At 50.3% G+C, this 17,309-nt stretch overlaps 1 protein-coding gene across 1 annotated transcript; it reads left to right on the forward strand.

Annotated features, from left to right (window-relative positions):
- Nucleotides 1–1,889: 1,889 nt before the first annotated feature.
- Nucleotides 1,890–8,033, forward strand: KRT4 (keratin 4). The gene is made up of 9 exons (XM_028165788.2): nt 1,890–2,387; nt 4,032–4,246; nt 5,215–5,275; nt 5,597–5,692; nt 6,251–6,415; nt 6,682–6,807; nt 7,235–7,455; nt 7,709–7,743; nt 7,852–8,033. Exons 1-9 carry the CDS (start codon nt 1,890–1,892, stop codon nt 8,031–8,033), a joined length of 1,599 nt encoding a protein of 532 aa, XP_028021589.2.
- The last annotated feature ends 9,276 nt before the right edge of the window (nt 8,034–17,309 follow it).

Consider the following 17,309-nt stretch of genomic DNA (forward strand, 5'->3'; position numbering starts at 1 on the left):
TATATTCAACCTTGTCCCTCGTAAGAGATAGTCCTGGCTCTAGAATGCTCACTTACTACAGGTGGACGGACCATCCCTTGGGCTCTCTCCCATGGACCTTTGATGGGGCTCAGGTGGTCTCCTGTCCTCCCTGCCACAGCACTTCCACCCACTCTCCACTTACCTAGAGGTCACCTAGGCAGGGGCAGGGAGAGCCCAGCAAAGGCTGAAGTAGATGGGGACAGAGGGTGGGGTGCAGCTCAGAGGTAGAGGGAAGAAGAGGGCAGGGAGAGGCAATGAGGGTGGAGGTGGGGAGAGAGGAGCTGGCCAGAGGAGAGAGCTCCCAGCCAGTCCAGCCTCCCCTACAACCCTGTCCCCAAGACCTGCATCCACTGACCACCCTCTTCTCACCCCATGGGCCCGCCCTGGTCTCTCTCTTTGCACAGGATGGGCTGCTCATTTTTGTGGTGGCCAGCTTTCATTCGGTCAGGGTCAGCTCAGGCCTGTGGGAATTATGTAGGCCCTCATCACTGCTGTTCCCCAGATTTGGAATAGCAGTCTCATTAGGGATTGAAAAAAGGGATGAGGATTCATCTAATTTCTCCTCAGAAGTGGCAATGGCAAAGCCCGGGCAGGATAAGAATGAATGCCTACTGACCTACTACGTACCACGCACTGTAGATACATCATCTCATGATCTATGAGGCAGGCGTCCCATATGATAGATGAGAAGATGGGTTGAATGGGTTCAGAGAGGTTAGGTGACCTGTCCAAGACTGCACAGCCAGTTAGTGGCAACAGGCGGGATTTGAACACAGATCTGTTGCACTCAGTGGGGAAGAATTTAAGTTTGAGCTTAAAACTAGGGTTTTGTATTTGAAAACATTGCTCTGGGAAGAGGCTCATAGGTTTCACCATTCTGCCAAAGGGGTCCCCAGCACCTTGGAACAAGAAGTTCCAAGCTCCTGCCCTGAATGCCGGGACCATTATGGGAAAACAGAACATGGCCTGTTCCGGTGGAGCCAAGCAAACAACTGGGCAGTAAACTGAGTAGCATGGTGCACACAATAAGGACCCAGCCTGGAGAACGCTGACCTAGAATCCTGCCAACCCAGACTGGAAGCCCCGAGAAGGAATGTGAGTCTTGAGGGCCCAAGGCAGAGTCACCTTTCTTCTGTCCCCAGCTCCACGCCTGGCACATAGTAGGTTCTCAATAACTGTGTGTCAAGTCGAGGTGAGTCTTGATCTAGGTTTGGAAGGCTAGAAGGCTGGAATATGGATTTCCCCTTTTGTATGACTACATGGGGCCAAGTGCACATGGAAGAAGAGTAATGATAGTGACAAATAGCCGTGCAGCCTCTGACAGTTTACAAAGCACTCATTCTTCTTAATCTCAGGATCTTGACAGAAGGTGAAGGCAAATATTTGTAGCATTTCCAATTTATGGGTGAAGCAACTGAGCCCCAGAGAATGACTTGCAACAGGTTTGCAGAGCGTGCATTTGAAGTCAGGCCCACAGTTTCCACATTCTGTGGAGTGAGCGACAGAGCGATGGGTTGTCTTGTCTGGAGCAGGGAGGCCCCTGGAGGCTGGTGAGATGGGAGTACAGTGGGTGGGGGGCCTGTGACCCAGGAGGCCCTGTGTCACCGGTTCAGCTTCTCCCGGAGGAGAGCGTGCCCTCTGAATGACTTCTGTAGGTGTGTTTGTGACATGCTCAGCAGGTGTCAGAAGGATGGGCCAGTGCCAAAGGCCAAGCCCAGGGATGTTTCAGATTTTTCCCTTTATGCCCCTGCAACCAAGCCCTGCTCTCCAACACATATAAGAGACCCAGGCTACGGCTGTGGCAGTCAGTGGCCTGGCCCTTCTCGCTTCTCCCTGACAACTCTGAGCGTGTTCCTCTCTCTCCAGCCATGCTCATCAGACAGCAGTGTGGCCGAGGCGGGCCCCGGGGCTTTAGCTGTGGCTCAGCCGTCGTAGGTGGAGGCAAGAAGTCTGCTTTCAGCTCGACCTCCATGTCTGGGGGCACAGGCTGCTTCTCCTCCGGGGGCTTCAGCAGCAGAAGCCTCTGCAACCTCGGGGGAAACAAGAGCATCTCCATCGGCACGGCTGGGTGCTGGCGAGGCACTGGGTTTGGGGCTGTTGGAGGTTTTGGGGCTGCTGGAGGTTTTGGGGCTGCTGGAGGTTTTGGAACTGGCGGCTTTGGCCCTGGATTTGGGGGCTCCTCTGGTGGATGGGGTGGTGCTGGCTTCCCCGTCTGCCCTCCTGGAGGGATTCAGGAGGTCACCATCAATCAGAGCCTGCTGACGCCACTCCACATGGAGATTGACCCTGAGATCCAGAAGGTCCGGACCGAGGAGCGGGAGCAGATCAAGACCCTCAACGACAGGTTCGTCTCCTTCATTGACAAGGTGAGCCGGCCCCTTGGTCAGATAAGGTGGTAGAAGCCAGGGTTTCTGAGTCCTGGCATCTCAGACCTGAGCCTGCTGCGGACTTGGGAAAACTGTGAACTTCTCTGGGCCACTGTTTCCCACCTAGTTAAGAAGAGTCATTACTCTTTCTCTTTTGTCCTGTGGCTGGTGGGAAAACAGGCTGCTCGAAGCAGTTCAATACTTGGATTTCCTGACATGCTATGTGTTACTGGGCAAATCATTCAACTTTTCTGGGTCCAGTCACCCCAGCTATAAAGTGGGTTCCTTGTTTCCCTGCTTCTTCTCAGGTTTTGGTTTCATAAATGATATGGTTAATAATTTAATAGTTAATTAATTATAGTTAATATAATAGCTTAATGACTGGCACTTCTGTTGTCAGAGCAGAAGAAAACCAGGCTGGTTTCCCAAATGAGAAAGGGACTGGCTCTAATGGCAGATTAGAGTTCCTCGTAGGACCTTGGAAGGTCATTGTGTTCATCCTCTTGACTCTGGGCAAAATTGCTCATCTCTGGGTCTGTTTGAAGAGGATAGGGGATGGCTCTCTGCTTTTCTTTTTGTAGTCCACTTCCCTTCTCCATGCAAGGTCTGGAAGTTCAAGTCTTTTCTGCTGCATGCTGTGCTTCTGTATGATGGATGATAGCAAAGAGATTAGTTCCAGAGAGTCATTAATCCAAAGATGAATGACTGAATAGATGGTTGCAGCACATTTGGCCCAGGGTGCCCTGGTTCTCTGTGCAGCGAAGTCTTAGTTCTCTTAGATGAATGGGGCAGGAATGAACAATCTTGGAGTAGATCGAGTGGGAATATTTGCTCTTCTTGCTAGTTTGAATTAACCCATAGCAGCTTAAAAGGGCTTTATTGTGACTCTAGGACCTATAGATGGGAAAGTAGGACCAAGGGTTGGGTGCTTCCTTGTCTAATCTCCCTTCATCAGTTTAAGTTCAAACTGTGATCAGTCACCCTTACCTGCTTTTCTTTCAATTCTGAAGCACCTAAAGTGGAAATATCATGCCAAACCTTGGTTTATCTGGCTAGATCTCTTCCTAGAGGGAAAGTTCAGGGAAGTCCCCTTGCAGCAGTTAGTCTATGAGACTCAGAATATGTCTGGGGCTTGATCTTAAATATTTATACTCAGTTGTGCACAGGTTCACAGGGACACACCAGGTGCATTTATAAGAAAGCTTGTTTAAAACATCTTCAGTGAATTTATCATTCCTTTGCCTTGGGTCAGGATCACTTTGAATGCAATAGCCCTTAGGCTGTGGTTGTATCTCCTAAATTTGTTTTATTTTATTATTTCATAGAAGTTCAGTATTCTCAGCAACTCATCCCTTCTCAGTAACTCTGGATCCCTGTGATTGGGAAGTTGTTCTTGCTGCACAGTCAGGCCCCGATGCTTGGGCTCTGCTCTGCTCTTCCCAACACACATGGCCCACTTGCTGCTATGGAGCGGGGCCGCCATGTTGACCCCAGCAGATAGTGCCTGGAGTTGCAACGTGGTGGCCCTACTCGGATGGCTCTTGGGCTCCCTGGTTAGCATCGATTGACTGGGATGGTGTTGGCCAGCCCTCCTGCCAGAGATTCAGGTCCTCATTGGTCGGTTGGTGCTTGTGTTAAATACAGGTGCGGTTCTTAGAGCAGCAGAACAAGGTTCTAGAGACCAAGTGGAACCTCCTTCAGCAGCAGACAACAACCACATCCAGCAAAAACCTTGATCCCTTCTTTGAGGCCTACCTCAGTGCCCTGAGGAAGCAGTTGGATAACTTGACCAACAACAAAGGACGCCTGCAGTGTGAGCTGAAGATCATGCAGGACAGCGTGGAGGACTTCAAGGCCAAGTATGTGGGGAGGGGATGCGACAATCTGCCCAGCCATGCCCCAGGACCCCCGGGCTTCTCTTCATCATTTAGAATCTCAGGCTCTGAAGAGACCCCAAAGGGTCAAGGAGGACCTCCAGTCTGTTCCCATGCTTCTACATGGTCACTTTTTTAATGGGGTGAGGTCTAGTAACCCTAAGTTGCCCCAAACAGAAAATGAGTGACGTATTCAGAGAGCTGGGCTTACCATATACAAATAAGATAAAAAACCAAACAGATGGAAAGTAATACAGCAGGGTTGGAAGAATACAGGCTGTAGAGATAGATGGACCTGCTTGGCATATTGATTCCTTCACTTACTAGCTGTGTGATCTTGGGTGACTTGCTTAACCTCTCTGAACCTTAGTTTTCATCATCTTTAAAATGGCGATAATAGTTCTACTTTATAGGTTGTGAGAATTAAATGAAATTAAATGAGATAGAGAAAGCTGGTAGCATAGTGCTGGCCATAAAATGAACATTGAATGCAGAGTAGCTCTTATTATGCTCATTATGGGATGGAGCTGAGAAAAATACCAGCTCCCTCTCTCAATTCACTCTCACACCAAAGAAAAAGAACTGGAGTATTGGCAACCCTCTTGAGAATTTAATCCACCCAATGGCCAAAGGGCAGTCCTTCTATGGAAATAAAATCGACCAGATCATTGCTGGTTCTCCTCCTCACATCTTCTCTCTTGCAAACAGTCTTTTTAAAATTTAGTTTTCACTTCTCTGAGTAAACTAGAGTCTAGACTGGTACCTCATACACTGTAATTACTCAATAAATGTAGGTGGAATGAATATCTGTATGAACGTGGGAAAATGTAGCCAATTAGATGTATTTTTCCAGATAGTTAGATGTTTGAAAACCAGCAGGAGAGAGTGAGAAACACTAGCTCACTGTGGGGCTTTTGTCTTTTTTTTTTTTTTTTGCATCTTCCCATCCCCAGGTATGAAGATGAGATCAACAAACGCACAGCTGCTGAAAATGACTTTGTGGTCTTAAAGAAGGTAAGGGTTGAAGGAGGGTAGGGATGTGTTCCCACTTCCCTCGGGAGTGGCCTTTGGCTTGAATCATGGGTTCCGTCCATCTCTCTCATCTCCACCCCGTTTGGTACTATCCAGATCTCACTGAACTAGGAATTAAGGCTGTGAAAAAAAGCCCATTTGGATAATTGACTTCCATGTCTGCAGGTGGCTTTAGGGGCAGAATAGGCCAAATGAATAGTCCCCCGCCACCTCACCTGGTGCTACCTTGTGTGTCACATAACACTCCCTGCCCCCTATTGGAATGCCTGTACCTTTTCTCTTATCCTTCCCCCTCCTCTGCAGGATGTGGACGCCACTTACATGAGCAAGACAGAGTTGGAGGCCAAGGTGGATGCCCGTAATGATGAGATCAACTTCCTGAGGGTCCTCTATGCTGCGGTGAGGACTCCATTTCGCCGCCCCCCCACGACCCCATTCAGGGAAGAGACTCCTCCATCTGTGAGGCTGCTGGTCGGAATTGACTGTTCGTTGAAAGGACTCCAGCTCCCTTACTTCAGGGCCCTGGGCTCTCAGCAAGGTCATGGATAGAAAGGGTTGAAGTGAGAGATTCAACTGAGAGGTCTCAAAACCAGAGGTTGTCTTAGAAGATTAGGTCTAAAGATTGCATGGGTTAGAATTTATTGCCGTCCAGCATTTCTCTAGTGAAATAGATCCATTCCCTTCCCTTCCATGCAACATACTCAGGGCCGCCTGACCTGGAGTAGCTTAGGGAGCAGTAAAGACTGCAAGCATTGCTTTTCTGTCTTGAGATATCACCAACCGCTTGATTTCTACATAGAAATTTACCCCTCCTCCTTCTCTGTACACTTTGGGAATGCCAAGTTGGCTTCCATCTGAGCCTGTGGCATGGCCATTTCCACGGTGATGGCAGGTCTCTGGTGTCAGGGATTAGGGAATACTCTCCAGGCGGGCTGATGTGAGACATTTTCCCTGCAGGAACTGGATCAGATGCAGACCCACGTCAGCGACACGTCTGTCATCCTGTCCATGGACAACACCCGCGACCTGAACCTGGACGGCATCATTGCTGAGGTCCGCGCCCAGTACGAGGAGATCGCCCAGAGGAGCAAGGCCGAGGCCGAGGCGCTATACCAGACCAAGGTGGGTGTCGGGGGTCTCTCAGGAGCCGAGAGTGGCTTCTGGGGCTCTGCTTTTGATGTCTGTGAGCAGACGATCATCAGCTCGAGCCCAAGAGAAGTCAGGGGTAAACTGATTCTTCTGGGTGGCACTGATCCTGGTCTGCCTGGAGATAGCATGACATTTTGTATTATCCCTGCCACCTGTGGCTATTCTTGCTGAGTCCACTTGAGAATAGACTCTACCCAAACACCCCTGACCCCTTCTTCCCTGTGTCTCCTGGGTCTTAGGTCCAGCAGCTCCAGGCCTCAGTCGAACAACATGGTGACAGCCTGAGGAACACCAAGAATGAGATTTCAGAGCTTAACAGGATGATCCAGAGGCTGCGGGCTGAGATCGAGAATGTCAAGAAGCAAGTATGTGTCACCTCTACCTGGCCTCGGTACAGGGTCAGGGGCCTGATGTCTCCACAGTAGACAAGCAGATAAGGCATCAGACCAGAAGATCTTGAGCTAGTCTGCGGGGGATTTGTAGCTCTTTGCATAAGTCATACCCAGATCTTTTCAGCAATATCCTAGTTAACATGACATGATAACCTCAGCAAATAAGTTTTCTTGGCTCTTTTACATTGGTTTTGCTCATTTTATCTAATCAGTCTGGTGGGGGCATTGGTGGACCCTAGCTGGAGTGAATAAAATGCATAAGAGTCAGGGAAGGTGGGGAGAAGGACAGACAGAATCTTGACATCCTAACCCAAGCAAAGCTGCTACAGGAGAGGGGACAGATTTAGAGGTCTTGACAGCAGGACCCTGGTGATTGCCTGTCCCGTGCCCTTGTCTGCAGTACCAGACTCTGCAGACATCCGTGGCTGATGCAGAGCAGCGTGGCGAGGTGGCCCTGAAAGATGCCTACAGCAAGCGCACAGAGCTGGAGGTCGCCCTGCAGAAGGCCAAGGAGGAGCTGGCCCGGATGCTGCACGAGTACCAGGAGCTCATGAGCGTGAAGCTGGCCTTGGACGTGGAGATCGCCACCTACCGCAAGCTGCTGGAGGGCGAGGAGTGCCGGTGAGCGGGGCGAAGGCAGGGTGGGAACAGGAGGAAGGGAGAGGGTCCAGAGCCATGGCCAGTCTGGGACACCTCTGCTGGACCACTTGCTTCTGTGCTGGTGTGTTATGAATCAGGACGGTGTTATAGAACAGGTTCACATTCAGGCCTCATATCTGGCTACTGAAGGATGGGAGGGTGCTCGACACCTGCTTGTTGAACGAAGTGTGGCTCTGGGCTTGCTGACGCTCACTGCTCTTTTTGTCGCCCACAGAATGTCTGGAGAATGCCAGAGTGCCGTGAGCATCTGTAAGTACCATCTGCCCCCGCTGTGGCCGTTTTTTCACCCCGGTTTGGGATGAGATTCCTGGTTTCCAGCACGGTTAGAACGACCTTGTCCTTGTCTTTCTCCCGCAGCTGTAGTTGGTGGTGCTGCCAGCGCAGGAGGCGTTGGTGGAGGGTTAGGAAGCTGCTCCGGATTTGGCCTGGGTTCTGGCTCCGGAAGTGGTTTTGGGTTTGGTGGTAGTGTTGGTGTCAGCGGCAGCTCCAGCAGCAAGATCACCTCTACCACCACCCTGACCAAGAGATCCCACCGATAGATGAGGTGAGGTCCCTGCAGCCGCTTGAGGCCAGCCTGGCCCAGCCCTGGTGTCTCTGCTTCCTTCACCCCCACCTCCACCCTCCCTTCCTGGGGCTCGTCTTACCAGTGTCACCTCAGTGCCAGGGCGGGGACTCTGCCCTCTTGGAGTTTGGTAGCTTCTTCCTAATTTGGGCTTGCTGACCCAGCTGGAATGGGAGAGGTGTCAGCTGACTCTTCACCTCTCATGGACAGAGGAGAATCCAGCCAGGCACTTCATCTCCAGAATTATTAGCGTCACATATATCTCCTCCCAGCCCAATGCCGCCTCCTACCAGATCCCGGATCTCCCTCTACATCAGGACCAAACTCCTTCTCCATCACTTGGCAGCAACTGACCCTGCAAGGTCAGGACAAGAGCCACTCAGTACCCTGTCCACCTCTTCTCCTTCCCTCTGTCCATCTTTGGGTGAATCTTCAATAAAAAGCTTTTGTCGTTCACTTTGAGCAATCGTGTTTGTTCCTTGGGGAGAAGTCTCCAGAATTCAGGTGAAAGTGAAGGAGGCTGGGGCCTGAGGGATCTGTCTGTCCAAATCAAGGTTATCAGCTCATTTCTCAGATCTCTACTTCTAAGTTGCCGAGATTATGGGGAGAGAAGGGTCATGTGTGGAGCCTGAAGGCTGCCTCCAGAACAGGAGCACAGTCTCAAAGCAACCAACGGTTATCCAAAGAGCGCGCGTTGCAGACAGTCAAGGTGGGGCCGTCTCAGTGCTGAGACCCAGGAGTATCTGGCGGGAAGGGGTGCAGGTCTGGAGGTGTGGGCTGTAGGGCAGGTATGGGGACAGGCAGTCAGAGGTCTCCGCTGAATATAGAACAAGAGGTTAGGGAGCTTACGGAGAGTTTATGCTCAGCGTCTAGCAAGGCCCTGTCTTCACGAAACTCCAGGCATGGGCTTTCCCACCAGGCCAGCAAGGCTTTCGGGAACTTGTTCACAGAATCAACAAGGTCATGATTGTTGGATGGAGAAGTGAAAACATGTCGCTCTCACAGAGCTTTCGTGCTGAGCTCACTTGCCCTTGTCCTCAGGTGATTCTGTCAGAGGTTACGTCTGAGTGGCTGTCCCTGAGTGGTGGGAGAGAGGGGGGCGTGAGGCAGGTCTTTGGGGGCATTGGAGGGTGCAGCTTCCTGTTTGGGGCCAGCCCTGGAGATTCTGGTTGGTTATTCAGAGGTGGGGGTCTGGGTATAGCCTTTGTGGACATCCTGTTTTTATACTGGACCGATTCCAAGATACCTGGAGTATCACAGTCTTCCCTTCTTCAGAGGAAGTCTGCACAGCTCCCCTTGCGCAGTCTGACCTAAATCCCTCCTACTACGGATGCAGGCTGCACTCACTCCCCTGGCCATCAATCGGTGCCTCCCACCCTCGACTGCCAGGGAGTGCATGCAGACTCCAATCCCTCCACGTGGTGCCTCCCACGGGCCCTTACTATGTGCAGACCGAAGGGCACACCGTTTGCCCAAGGTTGGTCTCTGCCCACGGGGCCTTCGCCCCATGCAGGCAGGCTCAGGGCAGCAGGGCAGAGCAGCGAAATGTTAACCTCAGGGGTTTGCGCTCCCAGGCGGGGGCCTCCTGCCAGAAGCAGCCGCTCCCTGCTCCCTGGGCTGGCCAGCTGGTCCTCCAAAAGCTAATCTCCCCATAGACCTGGGGCTCACCCCGTGTGGCAGAGCAGGAAGTCTTTGACTTCTTTCCATCACTGCACCCTTCCCCTGGGAGAATGCTGATTCGGCTCTTTTCTGAGTTTCTGGGGTGGGGAGGAGGAGTCAAGGGTTGGAAGCAGGGGAGGGGCTTCTCAAGTTCACCCACCGGGAAGTTGTAGGTCACGATGGGCCACGCTGAGAAGCCAAAGCCCAGAAGCTGGGCAGGTTACCGCCTTTTTTGTGCCCTCTGACTGGGTGGAGTGCGGGAGCGGGGAGTAGCCAGCCTGAGTACCACTGTCGGGTCTCTCAGGGACTCTTCAGTTGAATTTAATGACTTACTTACACACAAAGTTAGATGGTAGATTATACATGTGCGTGTGTATCTTAGAATAAACGTGTTCTTATATGTAGGCAAGTGGCTATGGGAGTGTGTTTGATTTTTATTTATATAAGAAGACTCCTGTTTTACATAAAAGAGGGAAAACCTACATGTTGGCTTCTACTCCCAGAACAGTCCCAGGGAGTGGATCCTGGCCATGGTCCAGGGTTTGGAGCTGGCCAGTCAAAGGGGATGCATGGTGGTGGTGGGGAGATTCACTTCTGAGATAACAGGTGCCACCCTCCTCTCAGATCCTTTGAACTGGATTTCGCTGCTCTCTGTGTTCAGGGAACTGTGCATTGCCCACCCCCTGGAAGGCCCTGTGCTCTCCCATTCCCCCCACCCCCGGAAACGCTCTACCTTGAGGTAACTGAAATCACTTCTCACATCACTGTAATGGCTCAGCTGTGGGCTGGCAAAGCTTTCAGTCAGTTTATGTGGCTCATTGGCCCTGAACCCCTCTCTCCAGCCCTGGCTGCCACCTTGCCCTCGGTTGGGCTCAGGCTTCTGGCTCTCAGGCAATGACCACAGCTGCATACATCCCTCCCCCTTCACCAAGGCCTTCTGCTCTGGGGCCAGCCCACTCAGTTCCCAGGAAATTCTTGCTACCACTTCTGAAGCCTCCCTCGCTTGTTGCTAGGAAAACCAGAAGGACAGAGGGGAGGGGGTTTAATTAGTGTGGTCCTGCTGTGGGATTTTGGCTAAGCTTACTGTTGGGACGCAGGCTTTGGCTTCAAAGACCAGAGGACCTGAGAATCAGGCATGTGGGACTTCCCTGGTGGCGCAGTGGCTAAGAATCCGCCTGCCAATGCAGGGGACACGGGTTCGAGCCCTGGTCCGGGAAGATCCCGCATGCCGCAGAGCAACAAAGCCCGTGCGCCACAACTATTGAGTCTGTGCTCTAGAGCCCGTGAGCCACAACTACTGAAGCCCGCGTTCCTGGAGCCCGTGCTCCGCAACAAGAGAAGTCACCGCAATGAGAGGCCCGCGCACTGCAACGAAGAGCAGCCCCCGCTCGCCGCAACTAGAGGAAGCCCGCATGCAGCAACGAAGACCCAGTGGAACCAAAAATAAATAATAAATAAATTAATTAATTTAAAAAAAAGAGGATCAGGCGTGTGCACTAACGTGTCTTGGGTGGATGGGCAAGGTTTAGTGAGACAGCTGCTTAGGGAGATAACTGAGGGAACTGCGCCCCTCTTTGTGACTCCCCAGGGCACGGTACTAGCGGGACAGCCCGGGGCCAAGGGAAGGGTGGGCTGAGGGAAGAAGGCTGTTCTATCTTTTTGCTATGCTGAAGGTTGGGCCTGAACAGTCACCTCTTTATCCCATGGGAGGGGTGGTGGGGGGTAGGTAGGTGTTCTGACAGAGGGCAGGACTCTAGTCTCCTCTAAGAGGAAGTCCTTTCTTCCAGGAAGTCCCCCAGGGCAGCTCCATGCTCTTGGCTCAGCCCGCTGCTCGGCCTCCCTTGGGCCTCCCTGGGCTTCATCCTGCTCACACCCCCTTCCCTGCGCAGTGCCCCGAGGGGCTGTGGCCTTTCGCTCAGCAGACCGGGAGCTCCCCTGCCTGCAAATCCACAGTCTAAGAGCTTCAGCCGGACAGGCATTGCAGCGGGGTTCTCTGCCTTGGGGAGGATATTGTTTCACGTGAATGTGAGTGCCTGAGGATGGGGATTGCTGGGGAGGCAGACATACTAAATACAGATTTCCCACCCTTTCAGGAGACTGGTAAGAGCAATGGTAGATGTAAACAGCGAGGCTCTGAAAGCACAGGGGAGAAGCAGTCACTTTTGCCAAGGGATTCAAGGAAGGCTCCCTGGAGGAGGTGACCCCTGAGATAAATCTTGAAGCCTGAGAAGGAGTCAGCCAGGTGAAAGGGGTATAGACTTGGAGTTGTGGCGAGGGGCACAGGGGAGAAGGGTGCTCTCGGCAGCAAGAATACGAGAGTAGAGGCAGGGAAGCGTGGCACCTTGCAGCGTGTGTAAGAACCCACAGCAGCTTGGCATCACCCGCATTAAGAACAGGCAGTGGTGGGAGGGAGGCTGGAGAGGGAGGCCCAGGCCTGCACAGTGGAGGACTGTGGCTTGGCCCATCGTCTGATCTGTGCTTGGGCTTTGTGTTCCAAGACTAGGCAAGCTCAGAATGAGGTGCGTCTGAGAGAACAGGTCTGAAGGACACGGAGAGGGAACTCTGGGTCACCTGCCTTCAGGGAGTGGTCTTTAGGCCCGTTACATGCTTTGGACTCCTGTCTCGGAATGGCCATATCTGCACCTCACTGCCTTTCCATGTGGCTGTTATGCTAAGCCTTGCCGTGCTCCGCCTCCTTTCCCAGTCTTGTTCTCCAGGAGGAGAGATTCTTTGCTGTCATTCCCTTGTCTCCTGGCAGGATCGTCTCCCCTGCAATGATATTCATTCCTTCAATATTTGTTGAGTACCTGCTTTATGCTAGAGGCTGTGAATTGCTGTTTCTAAATCTCCTCAGATAACTTACACGGTATCCCACGGTTGCCTTATTTCCTACCATGATCACACCCTCTGCTTTACGTCCAGCTGGACTCCCTGAAATTCTGCAGTGGAGAGATTGAGAGCCCTGCTTTTAGATATCATTGCACTGAAAAATCAATTTAAATTTCCTCTTAAGCTTCTCTTCCCCAGGTTAAATGATTGCTTAACCATTTTTTTCCTCCTCCCCTTTTACCTTTTGTTTCAAGCAACTTATTTAATAACTTCCCATTTTTGTTTTGTTTTGAATTTCCCAGCAAGGACAAGATGTGATTCCTGCTATTTACAACTTCCGAGTTGAGGAGACACACCAGACAAACACGATTCAGCACAAATATGGTGGGGAGCGCAGGAATCTATCAGGCAAAGGAATCTTTTATAAATAAAAGGTTCTTCAGGGCGAACCTCGCATTCCATTTTATTACCCTGTTGATCTTCTCTGGAATGCTCTGTGGCTGCTGTCCCTTCAATTTCTTCTTCCAGCAGGAGGTAGAAGTGAGTTGCTGAAAAGCAGAAGGCAAGTTTCTGACCTGGAAGGTAAGGAAGGTGGAGTGGGTCTCACAAGTTCCCCCTTTACCCTCAGAATCTATCCTCACGCAGCAGCCAGACTCATTCGCTTAAAAGTCAGCTTGAGGCTCACCTTTGCTGAGCCCTTCAGTGGCTTTGCCTCTCAGAGTAAAAGCCAGTCTTAGCGTCTCAAAGCTGTGTGTCATCTGTCTCCCCGCCGGCCAAGACCTCATCTCTGATGCCTGTTCTCCTCCCTCACTCTGCTTCAGCTCTGCTGGCCTCATGCTGCTCCCCAAACACTCCTGACCAGCCTGCCCCAGGGCCTTTGCACGTGTGGTTTCCTCTGCCCAGCACACCCTTTACTCAGGTGTCTGCATGCCTTGTTCCCTCACTGCACCCAGATGTCTGCTCAGGTCTGCTCAGACCACCCTCTACGAAATAGCACCCTTCTCATGTCTACCCCCCTTTTTCTGCTGCATTTATTTTATAACACTTTTCACAGCCTGGCATAATGTGTATTTATTTCTTTATTGTCTGTTCGCCACTGGCGTGTGAGCTCTAGAAGAGCAGGAACTTCATTACTTCATTCCTGGTGCCTGAAACAGTGACTGGCAAATAGCAAGTGTTCCATAAGGATTCACTGCATATTTAGAGAGAGCCAGGGCAGGCTGATCGGGGCTGATGCTTTGCCTCTGAGGAAGATGAACATTAAGCAAAGAATATGGAGAAAATGAGATGCTTGGGTCATCACAGGAGAAATTAATTCATTGAATTAACCTGTGGTTTGTCCCGAGCAACAGAAGAGGCCCTATTGTCATGTTAGGACAGAAGCACATCCCAAAGTAACATAAAATGACAAATACAAAATAATAGCTAGTGCTTCCTGAGTACTAACCATGTCTAGGTTCCATTCTTAGTGTTTGCCATACATTATTTAATTCAATTCTTGCAACAGCTATGGAAGATTAATCTGCTATTATTTCCATTTTATTTAGGAAACAGGCTTGGGGAGGTTTAGTAACTTGTCCGAGATCACACAGTAATTGAAAAAGAGGCAGAGCCAGAATTCAAACCCAGGATGGCCTGACTTACATGGGTAAAGCCCATGTCTAACCCCTCTAACCCCTCAGGATCGATATGAGCCAACAGTTAAAGAAAGGCGTAGAATCTCAACCTGCACTGGAAGAAGCTGTATCCACATCACAGACAGTAAGGGTCCTCCTAATAGTTTTGGTGCACATTACACCACCTCTGATTTTTTTTTTTAAATCGAAGTATAGTTAATTTACAATGTTGTGTTAGTTTCAAGTGTACAGAAAAATGATTCAGATTCGTTTCCATTATAGCTTATTACCCACCTCCAATTATTTTATCTTAATTAGGCACCATGATATTAAGAGCAAAATGGAGTGAAGAGAAACCATGTGTATTGAAGACTGGGAGAAGCAACTGGGTATATTTAACTGGGAGAACAGCTTCTGGAAATTCAACAGCATTTTCTAATGTTGGAAGAGTCATCATACAGAAGCCAGGGAAGTTGGTGTGTGTTACTCTGAAAGGCCAGATGAGGGCAAATCCATTTCAGTTCAGGTCACATAGAAGACCTGCCAGGACCAGATGCTGATGGACACAGAGGCAAGGAAGACTGGTGGTGACAGGACTCAGAGGGTCACAGTCCGGCAGGGAGTCTCAGCTGGGGACTGAGAGCTCTGTCTAAAGGACAGAGCTGTTCAGAAGCGGAAGAGGCTGGTTGGCAGGAGTTTGAGACCCGAGGCGGACAGGCCTCAGTTAGGGTGGCCGCTGTGATAGCACGAGGGTTCTGAGCGTCCAGATATGCACAGACGACTGTAGACTGAATAAACAGTATGTCTCTCATGTACGTGTATTTCATTTCCAAATGTATTTGATTATGAGATGCCATTATATTTAAAAGTATTGCTGAATTCATGGTAAATACATATATATTCTCAAAGCCTACTAAAAGTATAAGTTCTGACATATGTGAAGATCAATATAATTTTCTGATGTTAAAAGAGGCCTTCAGATCCAGAGAGGGTTGGGTGCCATGGTGACGGTGGACAGGTCAAGCCAACTTCACTGATCCCGTGAAGAAGAGTCTGGCTGCCACTGGAGCAGGAGGCATTAAAACTAGATCTAAGAAGATCTTCCGCGGTTCAGGGTGGTGCCTGGCTGGCCTGGGCAAGCCAGAAGATTTGGTGAACTGCCTTCCATGGGGATCCTGAAGAGGAGAGGCTGTGTGTGTGTATGTATGTGTGTGTTTGTGTGTGTGGGACTGCCTCAAGGTAGAGAAGTGGACTGGCTAAACTCTTGGCTACAGCACCCTATGAGGCTCTGATTTTATACACTGCAACACAGTGACTCACTCTTTTCTCCAGGGGGAAGGTACTTAGGCTACTTAGTTAAGCTTCAAATAATCCAGGTTTTTTTTTTTAAATTAATTTATTTAATTTATTTTATTTTTTGCTGTGTTGGGTCTTTGTTGTTGCACGCGGGCTTTCTCTAGTTGTGGCGAGCGGGGGCTACTCTTTGTTGCGGTGCGTGGGCTTCTCATCGCAGTGGCTTCTCTTGTTGTGGAGCACGGGCTCTAGGTGCACAGGCTTCAGTAGTTGTGGCTTGCGGGTTCTAGAGCACAGGCTCAGTAGTTGTGGCGCACAAGCTTAGTTGCTCCACAGCATGTGGGATCTTCCGGGACCAGGGCTCGAACCTGTGTCCCCTGCATTGGTTGGCAGATTCTTAACCACTGCGCCACCAGGGAAGCCCCACAATCCAGGTTTTGAAAGTGAGCGTAAGCCAACTCCGTTTTCTCAAAATGTTTATTGGGTCCCCCAAGTCTGGAGGGCTGGGCCCAACCATCAAGAATTTCAACTCACGGATTGCTTCCTCCTCTTCCATCATTTGCATCCCTCACGACTCTCCAATCAGAATTGACACCCTAGTCCTGCAAATATACTCCCAATCCCTATTTTGCTTCCTGTCTCCTAGTGGCCAATGTCTTCTCTGTAATCCCGGGTGCAGAATAAGAATAGATCAAGCTCACCTTGCTGTATGGCAGAAATTAACACAACATTGTAAATCAACTATATTTCAATTAAAAAAAAAAGAATAGATTAAGCTTTATCCCCCTTCCTTCCACCACCTGCTGGGGAGGTCCCAGATCTGATGACAATGGTGGTTGTGACTTCCCTTCTCAAGGATTCCTCTCCAAGTTAATTCCCTCTGAAGGAATGACAGGTATGGCTCAGGATCAGTGGGCTCTGGCAACGGCTGGTATCTGCCCCACTGCGGGGCAGAAGGGTACCTTGCTTCACTGTGGGTTTAAGAATTCCTAGAGACCCACTGCCCTGGACTTCAGGCCCCCCACCTGGCCATGCAGCAGCCTCATTCTGTCTGGCACAAAAGGTAGGCCCTCTATCCTGTTCTCACCCACTTCCCCAGTGTTTTCTCCTACAATCCCTTTCTGTTCTAACCAGGCCTAACTCATCACTTTATTGATCAGCACTCATACTTGCAAATATGAGCATCCATTCTGGCTAACGTAAACAAACAATAATTTATTAAAGCACATTGTTGCTCATGGCATCTCTGGGAGCTCTGCCGCCCGGAACCATGAAGTACTTAGTTTTACACAGTCTTGTAATGTTTGGCTTTTCTGCACTGTGAGCTCTTTGCAAACCATTCTCTCTACCACATAGTGACTGAGAAAGTCCATGCTTGCTAAACGCTCCTCATACTTGTTCACGGATTTCTCTTTGTTGGGCCAGAAGCTGAGGCCTGCTTCCCCGCATCCCAAATCATGGAGCTGATATGATTCCATCTATCCAGCCCCACGCTGTGCTCACATTCCCTGGGAGGCCTCAATGACTAATTTGCAAACGGAATAATCATTTGATTGGATTGATTCTTTTGACAGGTATGAAAGCTGAAATTCTCCACGTGATTTTTAAACAAAAATAGTTAAAAATAACAGTGAACACTGAACACTTACACTGTGCTAGGTACTTTCTAGGCCTGACAATGACTCTATGAGAGGGGTACTTTTAGTAACTTAATTTTACAGATGAGGACACCGAGGCAGAGAGAGGTTAAAAAACCTCCTCATGGACATACAGAGACGAAGCTGAGGTTCAAAAGCTGGGTCTGTTTTCATAGAGAACAGACCTGTGGTTGCCAAGGGGGAGGTGGGTGCAGGAGG

Source organism: Balaenoptera acutorostrata, chromosome 11, assembly GCF_949987535.1.
Source record: "Balaenoptera acutorostrata chromosome 11, mBalAcu1.1, whole genome shotgun sequence".
Taxonomy (NCBI): Eukaryota; Metazoa; Chordata; class Mammalia; order Artiodactyla; family Balaenopteridae; genus Balaenoptera; species Balaenoptera acutorostrata.

Bases quoted from the DNA above. Each gene is read 5' to 3' on its own strand.
- KRT4 (XM_028165788.2), top strand. From the start codon at position 1,890: ATGCTCATCAGACAGCAGTGTGGCCGAGGCGGGCCCCGGGGCTTTAGC. The intron at 5,276-5,596 runs GTAAGGGTTGAA...CCTCCTCTGCAG, and splicing joins ACTTTGTGGTCTTAAAGAAG to GATGTGGACGCCACTTACAT. The intron at 6,416-6,681 runs GTGGGTGTCGGG...CCTGGGTCTTAG, and splicing joins AGGCGCTATACCAGACCAAG to GTCCAGCAGCTCCAGGCCTC.